The sequence below is a fragment of the Tachysurus vachellii genome, chromosome 9 (genome assembly GCF_030014155.1).
Source record: "Tachysurus vachellii isolate PV-2020 chromosome 9, HZAU_Pvac_v1, whole genome shotgun sequence".
Classification (NCBI taxonomy): domain Eukaryota; kingdom Metazoa; phylum Chordata; class Actinopteri; order Siluriformes; family Bagridae; genus Tachysurus; species Tachysurus vachellii.
The window spans coordinates 17,343,034-17,366,127 of record NC_083468.1 but is presented as its reverse complement, the minus strand read 5'-3'; the positions used below and the strand labels follow the sequence as shown (position 1 = coordinate 17,366,127).

At 39.0% G+C, this 23,094-nt stretch overlaps 1 protein-coding gene across 2 annotated transcripts in view; it reads right to left on the bottom strand.

The window, feature by feature from the left end:
* Window positions 1–20,235, bottom strand: part of zfpm1 (zinc finger protein, FOG family member 1) — a 68,594-nt gene extending 48,359 nt beyond the window's left edge. For both annotated transcript variants that reach the window (XM_060878014.1, XM_060878015.1), the window contains exon 1: window positions 19,833–20,235. In XM_060878014.1, the coding sequence (XP_060733997.1) occupies window positions 19,833–19,872 (40 nt within the window). In that variant the 5' untranslated portion in view covers window positions 19,873–20,235. The remainder of the gene's footprint in view (window positions 1–19,832) is intronic.
* Between the last annotated feature and the right edge of the window lie 2,859 nt (window positions 20,236–23,094).

Below are 23,094 nucleotides of genomic sequence, written 5' to 3'. Positions count from 1 at the left end.
TATTTCTTTTCTGAGTGTAGCATTTATTAAACACTGTGTGTGTGAGTGTATGAGTGTGAGTGCGAGTGTGTACGTGTGTGTATTTGTGTGTGTGTGTATGTATGTGTGTGTGTGAGAGTGAGAGAGAGAAAGAGCAAGAGAGAAAAAGAGAAAGAGAGAGTCTCATCTCGCTGGCCTGTAAAAACGGATGTGGTCCTTTATGACTCTCGTATAATTGTTATGACTTAATCACCATAAAAGCACATAAAAACAGAGACAACACACAGAGCTACTGCTCAGCAGCTGCCCCATGGAAGAGACACACACACGCACACACACTAAAACGTCAATCATCGGTCTATAGCATACAGCGTCTGTTTGGTCTGAATGCTGCAGATTTGGTGTCTTTATTGGTAATCTATGAGGGGAAGCCAAATTAAAACCTTATTTGTTTTCTATATAATCTCACTCAATTTCATTCAATGAAAGTGTTCCTGCACTTGACAAGCGTCTTAAAGAAAGTAATACAGAAAAAAAAGACATTGATTAGGAACTAGGTTTGTGTTCTAATGCAAAAATGTTATTCAATTATTTTGCTCAATATTAAAAATGATCACAAATATTCTGTTCTAATGCACTTTATTACATTAACATTCTAAATCTCAGGCTTACCTAATGCAACTAATTGATATTAGACTAAACCACTTTATTTGATAGGACACAATACAGCGTCCCTTAATAAGGCAACAGTTTCATATTTTGAATAACCTCTGATCAATATATGACCAAATGTCTGCAATTCACCAATGATGATGTACATACAGAACATCAGTCTAATGATCTGAATTACTTTTACACAATAATTGTCAGTCAGTTTCAATAATAATTAATTCATAATCAAGAATAGCCTTTGATTATTTTTTCCCCATAAATTATAATGAATATCTGAATTATGATTATAGTTATTATAAATTATGAAAATTTTATACGTCTGCTATTATAAACCTTTACATACATTAAAACTTAAATAAATATATAATAATAAAACTTTAAAGAGCACTTCTTAAACATATTAAGCATGCCCATATACAGTACAAAGCACTCTATGTACCCAGTGGTAATAACAACTGGTTAAATTATAGGAATTAGGACCCGTTTCAAAGAACAACAGAAATTGCAGTGGATTATGTTTAATTAATCAAGAAAGCCATGATCCTGATTAACGTCATGGGCTCAAACATGTACTTGCACCATTCCATTTTCTTTTCTTTTTTTTGTGAGTGTAGAAACATTGTTTTGCAAAAGAAGTATGTGTCTTTTCAGAAAGATCACAACTGGTTTCAAATTCCACAAAAACCTCAAAACTGAATAGAAACAGAAGCCTTTATTTTGTCACATTAAAAAGATTTGTTTCCTTCACATATCCCAACTTTGGAGTTCAGGGTCAGCCATGATACAGCACCACTGGAGCAGTGAGGGTTAAGGGCCTTGATCAAGGGCCCAACAGTGGCAGTTTGGCAGTGCTAAAGCTTCAACCCTGACCTTCTGATCAACAACCCAGGATCTTAATCACTGCCCCAGTGAAACCAATTTTTTTTTTTTACTATTACAATATATATCTACACAAGAGTTTTTGGTAAACAGCAGACCTGCACCTTTACCACTTAGATAAGACCAGCAGTTCCAACTTAAGTCTTGCTTTCATTCACTGAAACAAACAGAGCTCTTGTTATTCAAAAGCAATTCTGTCAACGTAAAATCTGTCAGCACAGCTTTAAAAAAAAAAACATTCCCAATCTCAACAACAGTCTCAACATACTCAAGCTCAACAATACAAATCTGCACTGATGAGTGAAGTTAGTAAGAACAGCGTGTGTGCTTCAAATGAAAAGGCCTGCAACTGAGGAACAAACTATAAATTGTTCCTTAATAAATTAAGCTGCAAGATTTATTTTGGATGTAAAGATGCAAAAGGTGCTGGGGGTCATATTTATGTATGAGAATCCCTTGTAGATATGTTCTGACCGTGTGTTTTAAATTAAAACTGAGTTCATTCAAAAGGCTTCATTTTTTGTAATTTTTTTTGTATACAAAAGTACAGAATTTGGATGGAGGAAGAAAAATATCTATATATTATGCAGTTATCATGTGAGCTATTATTTTTAGTTTAATACTTAATAAAACTTAACAGCTACTTCACCTAAGACAATTCTAAATCATGACTGCTTGTAACCTTTGGAACATTATTTCCATTTTACCTTATTTATATTTCCCCCATTTCTCCTTTCTCTGTATTTTTCACTTTTATTGTATTATTACTTGGTCTGAAGCAGGCACTTGTTTTTTTGTGCACACAAAGAGGCAAAATAAAAAATACAAAGAATAAAATGATCAAGAGAATAAAAGAGGTACAGTGGAAGAGACAGCAGGAAAAAAGAGGAAAAACAGAAGAGGTATGGGAGAGGGATAAACATACGAACGGCAGTTGAAATGTTATCTATCACTCATGTCACATGAGCTCAAAAGAAAAAAAAAAGCCGGAGATGGTGCGAGTGTGGCAGCGATAAGTGTTGAGCATGCAGAGAGGGGATGTAGGGCAGATAGAGGGGGCTTGTTAAATATAACCCACTGCGTGGCTGGCAGCGGGACAGAAAGGGGGTATATTCAAGAGGCAGGGCATCAGTAGAGCCCCTAGTACTCTGATAACATGCATGTTCATAGACACAGAGAGAGAGAGAGTGACAGAGAGAGAAAAGAAAGGGAAAGAGAGAGAGATTTGCGGAGTAGAAAAGCGAGTTAGAGAGAAGAAGGAACGCAGCCAAGCAAAGATGCATGTGGAGATGCCGCTTACGGAAGGAAGTATCACCAGCACTCGAACGCAAAAGTCACTATGGGATTTCTGATGGGAAAAATGTGTTCTTTTCAGATGTGGAGCAGATAGAACGAGCACAGACAAATGTCAAAGATGATAAATGGAGGAGCACAAGGAAACACAAGCACTCTTAAGACTCACACACAAACACATGGCTGTTTGTTTGCTTACACACACACACACACAAAAGAAAATCCATTTTCGATTATAAAAAATTACACACAAAGCACAAGTGGAGAAAATCGGGGTTGTTCTGCATGTTTTTTTTGCATGCCATTATGTGTGCCAATGCACGTACACAAACACCTACCATTAATTAGCACCGTTATCTACATAGCCCCACTAAATCTAATTACCACCGGTTTGTCATTACCATGAATAAAGGTGAGGAAGCATTAATGAGAACTCATTGTAAAATAGCGGTTAGTGAACTAGAGAAAAGATTCACTTCTGTGTAAGGTCAATGGTAGGGCTTAATGAGTCCGCCCTACACCATGATTTAGCAGTACCTGCTGTACATATATCAAGAAATCATATCAGGTTCTCACTATTCTACAGTTAGCTGGCATTATATTTTACGATTTTAATTAAGCTGCTACATTAAATATTAATAACTAAAAAAAGGAATTGAAGTTAGACATGAGCACTATTCAAACGAAAGACGTACATCTATGTTTCTAAATAATAATACTAGAATTATGGGAATTATCTGAGACTGTATTGAGGCCCATCATGTCTGAAGATCTATGAGGCAGGGTGAGGTGTGTGTGCCTGTGTGTGTGTGTGTATGTGACTGTGTGTGTAGGACTAGAGATAATTTTAATATCAGGGCCAGTGTGGATTGCTGATAGTGTTTTAAGGCAGGGCCCAGTGGACTGAGAGCTGGTAGTACCTATCTGTAATTAGTAACCATTCGGTATTGCTGATAAGATAAACTCACCCTGACCTTTTCCATTTGGTCGTCATGGCAACGGGCCCTCTCCCCCCTCCTTGATATTATTTTAGTGATTAAATAGCAAATAACAGGGAGATGTGAGAAACTGATAGGGATGATTAATAATGGGGTTTGGTTGATGTGAATGTGTGTATGCACAAGCGTGTGTGGGCGTGTGTGTGTGTGTGTGTGTGTGTGTGTGTATATGTGTGAGTGTGTGTATGAGAGAGAGAGAGAGAGACAGAGAGGGAGGAGGGGCCCCTCTGTGTCAGAGAGAGGAGGTGTGAATAGACTTGGCTTGGCTTTTTGCAGTGAATAATGGAAATTTAAGATGAGCTAAAAGGAAATAAAAGCAGGGGGTGAGAGCGATAGATGTCTCGCTTCTTTCCTTCTTTTTCCCTGAGACGCACTTTTAAAGGAAAGAGAACATTAACGATATCCTGCCATCCTTCTGCTAGCCCTTTGCCCACCATCACAGCGTTCTCATCATTTACCTTACGGACTTATCAGCACAGTGGTTATTAATGATAAAGTCCCATTTAAACAGGTGGAAAGCATGCACAGAATGACAAAACCAAACGTATTGTGGAAGTGCTAAATAATAAGGATGCGGAGAAAAAAGCTATTTTTTGGAGACACTCATTAATCATCAAAACATCAGAACACCACTTCCACAATGTTTACACTTCTTTTAAAATAAACTGTTTAAATGATTTAACTGTAGATTCAGAGTGATATGGCTCTACAATAGCAGCACTGTGATAAAGGATGTTACACAATACACAATCCTGAGATATGGTTGTATCTCTTAATTAAAATATCAAACAATTAAATCATTAAAAACTGATTAAAGCAGTTAAAATGATGTACTATTTTTAAAATCATAAAATATTAACCTTAACATTATTGTATCATTTCTAATGTTATTATTTTTAGAAACATTTCATTTTTAAATATAAAAATAAAAAAATAATTTTAGCTGTTAAAATATTTTAAACAATTTATTTCAATATAACAAGTGCACTGTAGCCATTAAATAAGGTTTCAAAAGTACTTTTTTAAGGAAAACTACTGTACTGGTGGCAATTTGTATATATACAGAGCAAACCTGTATATTTTTTTTATTTTATTGTTACTCATTTATAAGAAATAATATTTTTAAATATAAAAAAAATAAAAATGTATGAATTTTGTAGCCATAAAAATGTGGCATAAAACCAAGATGTAAAAAAAATAAAATCTAAAAACATTATCAAATAATTTTTAGTCAATAAAGTTTCATCAAGCACAATTTTTAACAAATAAAAACTACTATATTGCTGGCAGTTTGTGGACAAACCTACAGATCATGAAACACTTGTTTCCAGGAGGCCTCTCTTGGGAACCTCTTGGTGGGAATTTGCATAAAAAGGAAAGAGCAGGAAGGCATGCAAACGGTGCCCAGTTGACCGAAAGGTCAGTATGACCAAAGCCAGATCGAATCAAACAGTATCCCTGCACATCCAGTGCAGCCTGCTCTCCAGCTCACCTGTAACTGACAACAGAGTCACTAATGTACTCAGTGTACATCTAATATAGAGTATTAGACTGATTTCTAGAAATTCATACAAAAAAGTCAGGAATTGCTGTTAATACTAATTAGATTATTAAAAGCATATCAAAACACCACAAGAAGTGCATTCCTTCCCCCAAATGGTTTCCATCAGGCTCTTATCTAGTGAACTGTGAGTCTCTGACAGCGCTCTCCTGACTGTAACCACTGGCCAATCAATGCTGTGGAATGTGGCTGCCATGAAGCATTCGGACAATCTGATGAAGGTTAGCTGTCCCAAGATATTTCTGAGATAGGCCTTTCCACCATATCTGTGCAAAGAAATTCCTCGCCTTCTCTGAGAAGATAATGGATCCTGTACATCTGCGAGTCATTTTAAATTTGTCCGTGACGGACCTACACACATACCCTAATAAAGATAATCACTCACACGGACAATTACCTTTTTCTGCACGCTCTCAAACAAAAATCTATAGCCTGAAGATATGTTAGAATGCTGCGACAAACACGCTTTCTCAGAGTCACATGACGCCCACGCGCGCGCACGCACACACAATAAGTTCGTACTATTGCCTGAGTAAGCAAATTAGCCACAGTCATGGCTGAGTAGGCAATAAGGCATCAGAAAAAAAAGATGATAATCTTTTATCGCTCAACCCAAATGGTTTTTATAGTCTGTATCACTTCTCTGACAGTTCCACTTTTTTCTTTTTCATTATTTATTTATCTATCTATTTTTGTGTGAATTCAGCTAAAATACTTCTCACGAGCTTAATGGTGTTATCAGGTGTTGAGATCTGCTGCCATATGCTGCCTGCCGCTTCAATTTGAGATATTCGCAGTGCTGGTCTTAAAGAACCTCGGCATTATCAAACGTTTAACAAGACAGACACGACCAATTATTGACAAATTGTTCTTTTTAAAGACAGCACAGTTTGGCTGTCTTGAGCTCCGGGGTCACCCCTCCATTCCCTCAGACTGCAGACTACTGTCTATCAGACACTATTAAATGTTCCACACTTCCATTAAAAAACGCACTGGAACCCTGGGCCTTGTGTTCCATTAAACTGTTGTTATATGCTGTTTACCTTAGGCATCGTTGTTTAGGTGTTTAACTGTTACATGCTCTGTTCCTCTATCTTTATCTGTTATATGAGATTGAACAGATGTGCTTGTGTTGATATATTGATGTTAGCATTACAATAAAGTAGCAGCACGGTAAAATGATGCAAATCAATCTTGCTTTATGTCAGTTAAAAAAAAATTAAAAGAAAAAATCTATTAGTCTTATATGTGAACTCGGCAGTTCTCAGCATATCTGACAAGGAGTTGATGCTTTATCATTATTGGCACTGTTTATGTTTCAGAACAACTCTCTTATCAAATGCATCGTCATCAGGGGACTTTGAGGCATGACACAAGGCCTAATAGATTTGAGCAGCTGATAGGAGCCATGCTACATGCTAAGTCCTACATGCACAGGACAGATGAAGACGCATGAAACACATGCCAAGGTTAAAAGCCATGATTTGCATAACTTAAACGGATCCTGAACTGTGGCTAAATGGAGTGTGAAGGTGAGGATGTGGGTAAAAGAACAGGGTCCTGACCTTACACTTGGTGGCCTGTAACAGTACGGGCTCTTTTTCCGCTCTGGTTTGTGTCGTGTTTTGTGTGTGTGTGTGTGTGTGTGTGTGTGTGTGTGTGTGTGTGTGTGTGTGTGTGTGTGTGTGTGTGTGTAGCCCCCTCCCTCTGTCGGGCCTGCCGAGTCCACATCCTCTCTAACAAGGGTGCAGTTTCTTAACATTCATCATCGCTGAACTCTGAAACTTTATCAGCTGCGGAGCACGGCGCCATGGCCCCGGCCCGGCTCGCTCTGGCTCTCAGATAGGGCCGATAACACACTGATAGATTACAGCAGATTGTTTTACTTCAGGGGACACTGCTGCCTCTAATACTAATACTCAGACTAGGCTCACCGCAGATAGAGGGAGGGGACGAGAGGCACAGAGTACAAAGAGGAAAGGGCAAAAGGAGCCAAGAGTGTGTGCAAGCGCATGTGTGTGTGGGTATGTAAAGGATATTCAGAGGAGATTCTTATCATAATGGACGCTAGTAGTCTGACCGGTTTAATAGGACAGTATTCCCAGCAATTATATAAATATTTCTTTAGTCCACAATCTGACTTAATAATATGACGGAACCTCATACAAGCACATAATGCTTTGGGGTTGAGCTAATAAATCTCAAAAAAAAAAAATTAAATTAAATTAAGAATGGGCATATTTGGGATATTTAATCTTGATCCAAACAGGGAAACTGAAAGCAGAGAGTATTATAAATTCAAATGAGATAGAGAGGCACAAAAGTGAAATTATGAACACAGGATGAATGTGCGCCTTCAATCTAATGAATGCTCCATTACGTACTGCGCGTTTACATTGTACGTACATTAATTTCATACTAACAGTGGAATTTCTATGAATTAAAAGAGATAACATGAGAAACTGGGGGCACATAATGAAGATATTGTGGCTACGCTCGTGTGTGTTAACTCACATACACACGCTCAGAGAATCTGGGGCCCAAAGAACAGAGGAAACTTGAGGCTGCTGTTGGACACAAGGATGGAGTGGCAGCTGAAAACAGGGTCAAGTGTGAAACACGAGGCCTCTGTACAAAGGCCACTGACTGGCCCAACAACAGAGGCAGCGCCAAGAACACACAGAGGAAGAATTAAACTAAAACAAAGAGGAAATGTTAGAAATGTTAGAGCAGAAAATATGCTTAAAGATAATGGAACAAGCTTCTGCAACATTTTCTATTAACCACACATAACGTTTGGTTAAAAGTGTATTATAAATCAGTTCGTTCTGGTCCACTAATTTGATTGGTCAAGCAGAGGTTCCAGAATGCCCATGTTTCCTGAGAATTTTCTCTTTGTGAGTGTGTGTGTGTGTGTTAACCAAGTAAATTTCCACTTCCTAGATTAAAACTGTTACTACAGTAGTGTTATTATCAGGAGCAGCAGACAGGGCAAACGATACATTTCAAGGATAAAACCTTTGCTTAAAAATATGAAAGTTTCAGAGTTCAAGATGAAAAGGAAGAAGACTTTTAACAATAGCACCTTAAACAGAAATTTACAAATCAGTGTGAGCTAGCTAGTCAGATAGCCAGTATGCTAAAAAGTGAGTGGCTTCTTCTGGATCTACATACGCAGGTGGACCAGAAAATAAACAGGGCATTTGACCATGATGTGTCCAAAATGTCTCAATATTCATTTCTTTTTTATAGGACTGTTGTATAAAAGAAATACTCACAACATAATTGTGCGGTTCTACTGAATATCCTGTGGAGAAAAACAGCCATGCTGTAAACAGATACCCGGCAGAACTGCACTCCTGCTTGTGCATATTGCTCAACTAAAATGTCTACTTAAAGGCAAGTTGTGTAGTTACATCTGTCCAAAAACATAAGATCATAACTAGATCACATGGATAACCATAAGGACTAAAATGCAACACCAGCATATGTGCGGAATGATTCATGCAAAATAAAACATTAATGACTGACATGATCTAATTGTTGTATTACATCAGGAGAAAATGTGATTATTATACAATATAGGGTCATCCTCTCCTCTCTGGGTTTTTTTTTTCTGTTCAACTCTCAGGAATTCCAGAAACCTGAAGAAATGCTGTTGTCGGCTGCAACTGAAGCCTATCAACCTAGCAACACATGCCTGTCCACTGCATTTGGGGCTCTTTATTTGTCAGATTGAGGTTGTGCTTATCTGATTCCAGTAGCTATGGGCCAGTGTGTGTCTGTATGTGTCACAAGGGTAAGGGTAGAAGTAAAAAAAAAATAAATAAATAAAAAAATAAAAAAAGAAGAAGAAAGAAAGAAAAATGCCTGTCTGACACAAGAGACCGGATGAAAAGGGTTAACTTTGTTCCAATAATTCAACCTCTAAAAGAGAAGGAAGAATAAACTGCACATGGATTTCACCCAGCTGCACTAAAAATAAAGGCTAGTGAACAATTACCACAGAAAGACCAAGCTCTTCTATATATTGTTCTTAATTTTCACGTCAACATTTTATCAGCGAGCTCCATGAATAATCTGTGCGGTAATTTCTTTCTTTCTCCCTTTTTGTTCCTGGCATTTTGGTGAAGCAAGATAAGGAGTAAAAAACAACAGAAGGGCTAGGAGAGTGAAAAAGAGATAGATAACATTGATATCAACTCCTACACAACACAGTCATTCCCTTATCTAGGCTTTTTATCATGCTTTCAGTTTTTTTTTTTTTTCGCCTCCACTCCCTGTTCTTTGTGGCCTAACTGAAAAAGGTCTACTGCCCTTAAAAATAAAGTCAAACTTTTGGTCTGAAATTTGCCTTAGGCATGCTAATGTGAATAATTCAGCATGTGTGTGAGAGAGAGTTTCAAGTGAATGTGGTTTACGAGTCTAATGGGAGAAAAGGAAGGATTTGAAAAAAAAAAGTCAAAACACGCACGCGCACGCACGCACGCACACTCACGCGCACGCACGCGCACGCACGCACTTTCCCAGTGAAAGAAAACCATGTATCAAATGAGAAAGAATTCACAAGGAAAAAAAAAAGGAATTCATGCACAAACTTATCTTTTCTGTCTCACACTCATATGGCCCCAGAGAGAGAAAAAAGGTGCTCTCTAATCTATCAAGGTCAGTTACACTGCCCTGAACAAATAGCGCGTTGTTCCAGCAGGCAGCTCTCTATGTAAGCAGAGAAGTGACACACAGTCAGACAGACAGGCAGATAGACAGACAGATAGACAGTTCGGCCATAAAACTGACAGAGACATGGAATTTCTCTGTTATAGGTAAGTTGAAAGGCTGGGTGCAAAAGTTACAGGGTCATGCTGTTGTTTTTTTCTCTAGCTTGGAAGACGAGGAAATGACAGATAGCACAAGTCACACGACTCGACTCATAAAACACATGATATGGCGAGAGCTACTAAAGGAAGCCCCTGAGACTGTTGCTGACATCCACAGAGTGATCCAGGAAGGTGAAGCACAGCAGGAAAATCTCCACTGGAGGAAGTTTATGGCATAGAGGAAAGAGAAAGCACAGAGGACACAGAGAGAAAGACACGCACAGAGACAGAGGGAAGGCTTTACTGTAAACGTAACAGCTTCATCAGTGAGATCATTGTGGTATCTTAGTGGAGCGATCAGCGATAAACAGCACCCTGGAAAAGTGTGTAACTGTAGATGGGAGGTCATTGGTCCTCTGACAGGCCAACCAATGTGCTTTACTGATTCCTTCAGTCGCTGTGGGAAGCCATAAGTCAGTGTCTCTTCTTCAGTGGAATCATCTCTGCGCTAATATTCAGTCTGGTTGAAATTGGAATCAAACAGACAGGATGAGCTCAGGCATTCGCTGTGAGGGAATGGGGGTGGGGTGGGGTAAGGGGGGTTGTTTATGCACCAACGTGTTTATGCAGATAAAGTGATAGCATTTTGTTGTGTATTAGTCGACATGATTCCAAATGTAATAGTCCCCGAGAGGCAATCGAATAGAGTCGTTCTTCCTCGACTCACCTCAAGCGACAAACTTTCTTATTAATGGGCCCGTTTCCCGATCTCACTCAAAATCCCTTGCTCACTATCTCCTGTACCCGCCATTCCCTCTCAAATAAACCTACAAAGAAAAAGAAATTAACAGGAGAGATTTTTCCTCCCTGATCCCCCCTTCCTTTCTCAATAGTGGAACAAGGAGCAAGACGAGAGGATAGAGAGAGCGAGAAGGAGAAAAAGAGAGAGACAGAGAGACAGAGAGGAAAAAAAACATAATTTATCTATGTATTATCAAGAAAGGCAGACACTTTAATCAGTCAGCTATGAAGTCAGTATTTCCATTCTTATCTGTCGCAGGAGTGGAAATGGAGAGCAGATAGTGCGCTGGGAGCCCATCGGTGGGCAGGAATGATAATGGGGGAGAGAGGGCTGGCTATTGGACCGCTGTGTCAGCTCTATCTGCACCCATTATCAAGAGTCTTATCGGCGCTGCCATCAGCCAAGCTGTAATGGGGCCAGTTCAACTTTCCACATTATCATACGCCAAGACCTGCTTCAGTGAGGCTAGAGGTCTGACTGGAGACAGAGGGATAGAGGGTGGAGGAGGAAAGAGCGGGACAGAGATACGCAAAGCAAGGGGTCGGCACAGAGGTGTTCGGGAGCATGAGAGAGGAATGGGGGAGAAAGACAGCGATGTGGTCTAAGATAGAAAAGTAGCGCAGCGAAGCAATGAAAAGAAGGACAGACAAACAGTGGGAGAGTAGAGTAAGGTATTGAGTTAGAGATGAAGGCGAAGAGGATGGAAGTCAAGCATGTAGCGTGTATGTCAGAGAAGTGTTCACTATCTATTGTTCTTTGGTGAATGCACTGCAACATACAACTGGCCAAGACACCAAAAGGGTCAAAACGGCCAAAGTCTACTCCAAATAAAAATGCTGGCATCAATAGTCCAACAGTTATCGAGAGTGATAATCTAATCATTAGCATCTTTAATCTGTACACACTCTTTTTTTTGTGATTTAATCTTTTAATTGATAAGAAAATAACAGGTGACCTTTGGTCCACTGTGATGTTTGACTTATTTGGAAAACCTAAAGTAGGTCAGCATGTAGTGCACAATATCATATTGTATTTATAGACTGATAAAGAGAAGTGAATATTTAAACCCAAAAGAATCAAAACACAAACATGTAATAATACAAAATAAATGCAAAGAAATTACGTAATTAACTAATTCGTATAAAATTATTCATTAAGTTTGCAGAGCTCTAAAAGAGTTCTTGGTTTGTGTGTGTGTGTGTGTGTGTGTGTGTTTTATGTGGGTGGAGAAATTGCTATCTGGTCATGTGAAAATGACCAGAAGAAGCATTTTTTAATACAGATAGTATCAATAGGTGCTGGCAAAATATGCATTCTAAAGATGTCTATTATTGATATTTTTTCTGTATTATAAACAGGGGAAATATAAAGCTGTGACTGAAAACAAAGTAGGTTGAAATACTTAACTGATGGTTAATAAATCACTAATATCGTTTCAACAAATGTCAAAAATGCCAAAGTGACATTAATGCTGTTAGAAGCTGTTTTCATTATTTTTTGGCCCTACTTATTGTTTGCTTGAATACTGAAGAAAAGTTAGAGTACGTTTTAACAAATTATTAAAATGTGTTTAATGTGTTAACTTAGTCTGACTCATCCAGTAACCCCTACTGGACCCCTGGCATACTTTAGCTGGTGACATTTCAGTGGTGAGGCTTGGCTTGAGCTGCACAAAGGGGCTTGGAAAAGAATCATACAAATATTAGCACAATCTGTTAAAGCATTTTTAGGAGTTTCATACAATAAACAAAGGAAAAACAACATGTAAGAATGAGATGGTGGCAATTATGATTTGTTTCTTGCCCATATACCATTACAGAACAATTTCTAGAATAACACTGGCACCATCTCATCATGACACCATCACTGTTCTCCACATCATCTTAATGTGTGTGACTTTTTTTATCACACACCTAACCTGATCTATTCCTGAGACTATCACAGACAGGCTATCAGTAAGACATTGCTCATACGCTCATTGCTCATATGGCTTTACAAACCCAAAGCTTAGATCACTCTTAACTCCACAACTACTGACTCACTCTACACATATCTAAGCCTGGGTTTGGAGTGACAGAGGGAGGTGGGCAGCCACTTTTTGGCTCGATCAAGTGCAGTGTGTGAGAGCAGAAAGAGGAGACATTCTAGTCTAGACCACCTCTGTTAAGGGGAGCTCCCTGGGGACAGTCTAACCTCTCCTCTTTCTCAGGCCTTTATCCCAGTTGCCCTGCTGCGCTTATCTCTCCTCTCTTCTCTTCCTCTATACCCAGTCCGGAGCTCTCTGCCCACCGGAGCGCCCAGCCAGGCCCGCTTCACTCAAAGCCCAAGTGTAAAGGTGAAAACAAATACACGAGTGTCCAGAAAGACCTCCAGTGTTTTATAAGAATAAGTTTATGAGACTGATAGAGAAACCTTCTCAATTGTGCGTTAGATGTATGCACAAATTATGGTTGTTTTTTTTAGGCCAAACCAAGCAGAGCAAGTGCCCTCAAAACGTTCCTTTAAACACCACATGATTATAAATGTCAATCAATAAATTCCCATAATGTATAAAACTACCAAGCCACAGCTAGGTTACAATTAGCAACAAAGCCTTAACAGTGTAAGAGCATCTTTTAAGCATGGTAGGTTCTAGATTTTCCAATAATGCAACTCAGCCACTGCAGCATGTCACTATAAAAGGTAGACTAATGCTAACCCTCCTGTTAAAGGGTGCCATTTCTTTTGTTATTATTGAACGACTGGTTTGATTTGTCTTGAACAGTTTTGAAATTGTTTTGAACGACCGAAATTAAATTAGCAATTTAAACAACATTGCAATCCATAAATTAATTTGGAGTAACTCACAGCAGTTGCTTAAAGCCGATCAATCGAGGTTTATCTTATTGATTGTCCTTATGTGTACCTTTCCAGGGACTCAGAAGCTCTAAATAAACCACACATTTTTCCTAACTAATTTACGTTAATGTAGTCCACAATTCTTGTGTAAAAATATCTATAAATAAATATATTTGCATCCAGCTTAATAAATGAGTCTTAAGTGTAAAACACAGTACACAACATGGGCACTTTGAAAGTCACACACTTTCACCGAAGCAGCCCTGGTGATAGAGTAAGCCCAGCTAGCACTCTTAACTGAGTTTTACAGCTATGCTCTGCAACTATAAAAGCAGGTCATCGGACCTGCTTGTCCACAGAAGGCCTTTTTTACACCCTGGAATGGAGAGCTGAGCACAGTAGGAGAAAATGACCTCTTATCGTATGTGCTAGGGGTGGGGGGTGGGGGTAGCTGTCATAACAGTGATACACCGTCCATGAACAGATAGACTACACACACACAAACCCTTGTGCATACAGTATATAACCCATATGAACTTGAACTCCACCAATTATGTTTTAACATCCAAAGTCCTGCCAAATAATGTACACCAACATTCAATTTTATTGTTTAATTCTAAGCATGAAGCATCACTTCAAAGGACACCCCCTCAATTCCAAGTAAACTCTACATAAAATCAGGATCTCCGTTCAAAGAGCAGCACTCACCAATCATCCTGTCCGGGTTCACTCCTACAGATTCTACGCTTGTTCGTTAAATGTGCTAATTAAAACACATCATATAAAAGAACATCACATCAATCCAAGCATGGAAATCAGCCAATCTAGTCAACTGTGTTAACCATGATCTCATCAAACATAGCTCTTCCACATGAACACATTATCATATCTCCGTTCGCCATAAAGACTAGCTGATTAACTCCAACCAAGTCCCGTTATAATCAGCGCGTTAAATAAACTCCATTAGCCAGCGTTCATCAAAACAGATCCCTCCTGCTATGGAAACTGTTCCAAACATCACATTATCTGCACTAATCAAAAACACTACGCAAAATCTCTCAGCTCCATGTGATTCCATGTGATAGGGGCAGCTCATGATTACTCTCACTGTCCCTGTTTGTTTTTTTCCCTCTGCTTAAAAACATACAAAGGGCCCTATAGGCGCCTTGGCAGTGCATCAATATTTCATGCCCAACCAATCCTGCAACATAGCTTGCATTACAAATTGAGCTGAAAGTTTTTGTCTCTCTTTTCAGAATATTAATGTACTGTCTAGTGTAACATCAATGCAATTGGTACTGGACTCATTAAACTGTGTGTTTCAGTCTAGGGTGACATTTCTTACCCAGCATGATTTGCATGTTTGCTATCGTTTAAAATGGAAGTGAAGCTGATAGCTGTGTTTGCATTGGGGAGAAAAAAGTTAGAATGTGCATGTGATCACTTTTGTAAATATTTTATTATAATGTTTTTTTTTTTTTTTTAAATGAGACCCTGAAAAACATTGGGGCTGTTTACAGATATAATACATATTATTGTTTGGATGAAAAAGGAATCTACTCTTTGGTTTTGGGGTGGGGGCAATGACCCCAGCATTAACAGTGCTGTGGAAGTTGAATAAAGAGAGTGTGTGTGTGTGTGTGCTCTTCATAATTCACACTGTGCAAAGAGCAGGAAGAAGCAATAACTCTTAACACTAGCACACAGCTATGCTTCTGCCACCAGGCTAACATCCGGCCACTTCCTAAGTAGTAAATATGAATCCACAGGCAGTTTAATGTGACCGCTGGGTCAACACGAACAAGGAAAATCCACAACCAATCATCACAGAGGGCAAGGCAGCTCACCCAATCAAAACAAAGCAAGCAGATATTCATCACTCCATCAACTCTAGTGACACAAAACTGAAGCATACCTTATTAAAATACCCATTTATACTTCCTGGAATAAGGGTGAAAACTTCACAGCATTCCTTTTTAGCTAATCCTGACAATGTACTTAGATTAAATCAGAATCTTTTCCTAATAAATCCACAAACACTCTACAACACGATGCATATGATTCAAGATGACGATTCCTAATTGCATCCATTTTTCTACATAATTATTTGGCAGAAAGTGACACGAAAACTGAAAAAACCATGTGCAGCGATGTAGGAAGCCTGCACATGCAACAGACAACTAAACAGTTGATAGATAAAGAAAAGGATGATCGTTATCGGTCAAAAAAATATGTTCAAGAGATGAAAAAACCCTACAAGTGACATTATTAGAAATCAGTTTCTTCCTCCCACAACAAGTTTGTAAGCCAAGTACTTGTTATTCCATATAAATACATCCCTGGTTCTAAATAAAATAATAACTAGCACATGTATTTGCCTATGAGACAACGTTTTTCAGACCTTCTATTTACTTTCACAGATGTATTAAAACCTGTATCACACAGTATCTAATGATAAATTTGAATCAGAGGCACAAATGTGCTGACACTGTTTTTCTTTTTAACTTCATCTGCAAGTTTTTTTTTTTTTTTTATACAAAAGTTTTGCTCTTCATAGATAATCATCAAGAGGAAAGAAAAATCCCCCACATCTCAATACTATCTTATACAGGATCTACTTTGAGTAATTTGTGGAATTAGTTTAATTAGTTTTAATTAAATTAATCGACTATGATGGTTGTTAGGAGAAAAACACAGGGGCGGGAAGAGAGAGGAGGGTGGGAACAAGAAGAGGGAAGGAAGGGGAGAAAGGCATTCACACCTATCATCTAATTATACAACAACATTAATCACATTAAGGCTGGAACTGATTGCCAGGGTCCAGCGCCCTGCTTCTGCTACGTGTCGTTTTGTTATTGCAGCAGAGTCTTAACTCCTGCCTGCTCTGGCCTGATAACAACTCTTATCACACTTGGCAATCTCTATCTGCGCCAGAGATCAGGCCCCAGGGCTTATCAAAAGTTCACATCGAGCTAAAAGCAGAACAAAGAACACACATACACAAAACACACATACACTCAGGCAAAAGGCACCAAAGAGCTATGTTGTGTGTGTGTACGTGCATGTATGTGCACGCACATTAATTCATATGTGACGGTTTATTGTGCAAGCACACTTTGCTGCTTTTATCTGTGTGTGTTTGTGTTGAAAAGATCTCATTTTCTTTTATTCAGCATGATGTTTTTAGCAGGATATTAGATTAACCCTCGAGTCAAGTGACCCCTTGAAGCTAAACCTGACAGCAGTTTTCAGCAAAAACAGGAACTGCAGATACAATCGTGCGTCCACGGTTTCAAAAGAGTGACTCGATCGACATCAACAGAAAGGTGGTCACTTGAATATTTGCCATGTCTGACCATCGGGTGGCCACTGCTGGACTCAAACACGCTCAAGCAACTGACGTCAATGCATAATGCATGTGTTTGAATAATGTCACCCTGTGCAGTGCAGCTGCTATATCTCCACCATCTCTGCACTCTTATCTCAGCACCCATCTTTACGGCTGCCTTATCAGCGCTCACAATCTCACTGTGGGAGGTGCTTTAAAAACCCAGAATACATCCATCTATCATTTCTGGATTCCTGCCTCTCTCCCCTACTGCTTATCAGGTCTGCTATCCTATTCTGCTCTTATCTGCTCCTCTCTCTCTCTCTCTCTCTCTCTCTCTCCCTCTCTTTTTTTAAAACGTATCTTCAGATACACCCAGCCAGTCCCAAACAACAACACTAACATGACAAAGATGAGAAAGCGGCAGCCCAATGTAATTAAAATGCCAATTCCAGCTCAACAATCACTTCCATCTGTCTCACGCTGGCTCTATCGGCACAGAGATCGCCGCCTCACCTATCTCGTCTCCCATCTCAACTGTCAAAATACAAGGCCTGGGATCCAGCCTTAGTGGGCCGCACACTAATCTCCACATCGGAGAGGGATGGGTAATCTATCGGAGAGATCTTTAGCATTGGGAGGATGACGCACAAAAGGCACACAAATATTTCCTCTAACTTCCACCATACAAGATACTTTAGCCAGAGGCATGCGTAGTAAAATCGCCCAAGACGAGTTGTAACAAAAGGCCTGGGTGTTTAGCATTTTGATCTGTGAAAGACTGCTGAGATGGTGTGATTTAAAGAGCATGATCACAAATGTGTTAAAGATGCAGTAACCTTTCAGTTGGATGCTACAGCTTGCTGTAACATCTCGCCCACTATCAGAAAACGTAGGGCTGCCTTATCCAATCTACCTCCAATCTCAATTCACGGCTGTCTAACAATGTTATGAGTGAAACAACACAGAGGCGAAATTATCTTTAGATTAGTTCAAATTTGAGGTAAGAAAAAATAGATGGGGAAGGAAGCATTCTGGGGCATGATTCTCTTTTCTGTCCCATTTGTCAGAGTTTATTAATAATGTAGAACATAATGACACAATCCACAAGTGTACACCATTTATATCAAATGGTGATTTGCTTAAAGACACAGATAGCTTTGGTCAAAATAAGACATAAATATCTTAATCAAGTGCACAGCTAAAGGCTACTGGCATGACTGCCTAGAAACGCAGCTTCACAGTTGCTTAACCAAGCTGCGTTACCGCCCTTTACGCTCACTGGTATATGCTAATGATGCCTTATCAGGACATTTTTCTTTTCCTTTTCAAGAGTTACTTTCTGCCTTTGAGTCACATTAATATTTATTTTTGAGTGGGCCCTTTTAAACTCAACCTCCAAGATATTGCTACCGTGCTTATCAGGTCGGAGCATCTCTTCTGGACCAAGAACTGAAACAGCATCTGGCACCAAAGCAAAAACACTTTTCAGCACTGCTTTGGAGAGAGTGACAGGCTAAGAGAGGCGGAAGGGGGGGGGTTAGGGTGGTGCTGTGGCATTACATTTTATTTTTATAGCATAATTTTATCAACTCGAAAGATCGCAGGATTGTGATTGTGAACCCTTGGTGCATTTCTAAACAGGAAGGACTTCTCAGGCATGAGCCAATCAACTGTACACTTCTGTGGTGGAAAAGGATCTTTAAGCGTTGGATAATTAACCTCTGATCTACATGGAAGCCTTTCTGATAGGGAAACCCTGTGGTAGGGATATATATTAAAACTGTTTTAAGTGACATCTAGAGAACCTTAAGGTTTCTCTATTTTTAAAGAGTGTAAAAATACTTACAAACGGTGACTGAACAGTACTACAGAGTTAAAAAAAAAAAGTGGGTACAGGTATGAAAAAAAAGATCCAATGGTAATCCACTATCAGCCAGAGAGATCAGATAGATCTGTTATCAAACGGTCGATCTGTGGGAAGAGAAGTGAAAAAGGCCGGAGGGAGAATGCAAAGCCAGGCACAGACAGAAAACACATGAAGAAAAAAAAAAGCACCCAATTTTAATCCTTATCTCTCATGAGATCGGATCGCTTCTTATCTGGAGTCGCATCGCTTTTTTCACAGAACACTGACGTTTTCACAGGAGAATTAAAACAGGAAACCACGGTTACACTGCAGACAGAGCATTATCATCACATTATAAAGTGTTTTCGCTGAATGTTTTGTCCACAACGCTGATCGGAACTCGTTAGGGTTGAAATCAGATCACAGAGTGTCCTTAGTCGCGTTTATCTCAAGCGTCTTTGTGCACGATTGTGCGCCCTGTTCCTGTAACCACCTTTTGTTTATGTATCTCTGTGTTTGTGTTGTTATGCTATAAGTAGCGCGTGATGGAATAAACTCCACTCGCTCAGCTGTTCTCAGTGTCAACAAACTACAGACTAAACCTTATTAGAATCCTCTCGACACGTTCTACACGTTGTTTATTTGCCATAAACACGTGAACGGCTTGTTAACGAGTGGAGTCTGGCGTGTGCTTGGACCTGGATAGACACGGAAAGCTGAATGAAACTTATAACTACAACGGAAATGGTATTATAATAAAGTTCCTGGGTGTTTATATTGTATCCGTTTGAGACTGTTTGTAACTTTAGAGCTTACGTTTGATCTGACGGGGTTTACTCTGCTTCCTTCGGGACATGGCGGTTTCCCCGTCCGGCGGAGGCGAAGTGATGATCGGCTTCTCGGTGAACTAGCAGCGCTGGGACTCGACCTGCCCTGCGTCCGGATGCACCCGCATGACCCGCACGTGAAGACTGTCAGCCGGCAGCGCGAGCTACCTGTAGCCGTGGGAACGTTTGCTTGCTTCTCCAAGACGACCGATTTTTTTATTTCTTTCTCCTTTTTAACGTTGCCCGATATTTCTACCGCAATCACAACCGGGCTGTTACATAAACCTCTACTGAAAAACACAAACAAAGCGTTTATTTACTGGGTCGATAACCTGCTCGTCCGCCGCGCTTCCAAGTGAACAATTCTCAATGGGGTTTGATCTCAACAGCCACATGAAACAGTGGAGCGGACCGTGCGGGGCCACGCCCCCGGAACGCCTTTCGCGTGTGACGTCACGCCGCATGCTGCTTGCTGCTGCTGGCTACGCGTGCGCTCACAAGAATACTGTAGTAGTGATGTAGTATTGTGTGTACTGTCGAAGTATACAAGTACAGTACACAATCGTCTCCTTTTCGAACCTTTTTGATGTCTTACAGTCCAAACTATAATATAATATTTGATAATATTTGAGAAAACGGCAAATTCTCTCGTTCCCAAAGACACAAGCACAGTAAGGCTTTGTTAGTAGACTAAAAAAAGTGAATAAGTTACTTATTAAAGGTATTTATTTAGCTTAATAATGCCTTATTATATTATTCCTAAGATATTAATATACAAACAGATAGATAGATAGATAGATAGATAGATAGATAGATAATATGATAATATGATAAGATGATAATAGATAAGATTGATTGATTGATTGATTGATTGATTAAATCAGTCAACTACAAAGTTTACTTAGTGTGTCTTCATTTCCCACATCCTTGGTTATGGAGTGCCCATAAAAATAATAATAACAACAACAACAACAACAATAATAATAATAATAATAATAATAATAATAATAATAATAAATACTTTGTATACTGTTTGTGTGAATTTTCTCCAGCTTGAAAAACATTCAGGTAAGTAGTGGATGCCCTATATTTCAATGAGTGTGAATGAATGTGTATTCTTTCCCCTTCCACAAGCTGTTGATCTCTGAATCACCTGGGTCTACTACATTTTAGTGATTTATCTTTTATTAAAATGTACTTTGCATATTTAAGCACCTGCTCGAACACAATTAATGTCATTATATCTATTTCATACTTTCTTACTTGGCTTTCTTTATTATATATATTTAGATACTTCTACTATCTATCTATCTCATTCACTCACGCAATCACACACTACGGACAATTTTCCAGAGATGCCAATCAACCTACCATGCATGTCTTTGGACCAGGGGAGGAAACCGGAGTACCCGGAGAAAACCCCCGAGGCACGGGGAGAACATGCAAACTCCACACACAAGGCAGAGGCGGGAATCGAACCCCCAACCCTGGAGGTTTGAGGCGAATGTGCTAACCACTAAGCCACCGCTTAATAATGTAACTTTCTTTTTTTTTTTCTATTTTAGATTTAACTTAAAAAGTTAACCTGAAATTAACCTGACATTTTTTGCCATTGACCTATGCACAATAAATCACAATGACAAATAGAATCAGAATTATAGGGAAAGAAGTGTGCAAATTAATTGAAAATATCAACAACTGACCTTTTATTTTGTTATTTGCAGAGGCACATTTGTCAACAATTACAATGGACTATCATTCTGGTTAAGTTTCTGGATGAGCACTGGACACCTGGGTTTCTGTGCTCGTCCAGATGACATCCTATCCTGACCTGTATCTGAAAAGACTTATAGGAGATTAATGAATTAATTAATTGTTAATATAGTAATAATAATAATAATAATAATAATAATAATAATAGATAGATAGATAGATAGATAGATAGATAGATAGATAGATAGATAGATAGTAGAAGTATCTAAATATATAATATATAATAAAGAAAGCCAAGTAAGAAAGTATGAAATAGATGTAATGACATTAATTGTGTTCGAGAAGGTGCTTAAATATGCAAAGTACATTTTAATAAAAGATAAATCACTAAAATGTACTAGACCCAGGTCATAGAATGTGATCCCCTAGTTAATGCATTCAGCGTACCTAGTAGGTAAACATACAGGCTCACTGCTTCCATCTAGTGACCACAGCATAAATAGCAATATCCGTCATTTAATATCTCTCAAAAACGTGAGGATTTTGCAAAACGTTTGAAGTTCTTGAAGAACAAAAGTAGAACAGTAAAAGAGTTTGAAGTAAAAGTTTGATGAACTCATGTAGGTATTAAACTCACTGATAAACCGTGAACTGCCAAATGAATTTGGTCAGGTGTAGGGAATGACTCACTCATTTTCTACCGCTTATCCGAACTACCTCGGGTCACGGGGAGCCTGTGCCTAGGTGTGAGGCGAATGTGCTAACCACTAAACCACCGCTTAATAATGTAACTTTCTTTTTTTTTCTATTTTAGATTTAACTTAAAAAGTTAACCTGAAATTAACCTGACATTTTTTGCCATTGACCTTCATTCATTCATTCATTCATTCATCTTCTACCGCTTATCCGAACTACCTCAGGTCACGGGGAGCCTGTGCCTATCTCAGGCGTCATTGGGCATCAAGGCAGGATACACCCTGGACGGAGTGCCAACCCATCGCAGGGCATGCCATTGACCTATGCACAATAAATCACAATGACAAATAGAATCAGAATTTTAGGGAAAGAAGTGTGCAAATTAATTAAAAATATCAACAACTGACCTTTTATTTTGTTATTTGCAGAGGCACATTTGTCAACAATTACAATGGACTATCATTCTGGTTAAGTTTCTGGATGAACATTGGACACCTGGGTTTCTGTGCTCGTCCAGATGACACTCTAAATTTGACTTGGCTGTACAAAAGGGTAAACTGTCAATGCAGACTGCTGCTGTGTGCACTTTTATACATCAACATGTATATATACTATTTGTCTATGGTCTAAGGGTTTTTTTATTTCTGAATATAAAAGTATTTAAAATGTATTGAAGGCGTATACTCAAATATACCCAAACTTTAAACTGGTACTAAATATTGATTAGATTTCACTGTGTTTGCTTTAATGGAGCGTGTCTTCACTGTATACACAGATTACGTTTGTAGTGGAAAAGGACTAGATTAAAGGGTACATGGTCTGGCACAAGTTTGTGGATGTAT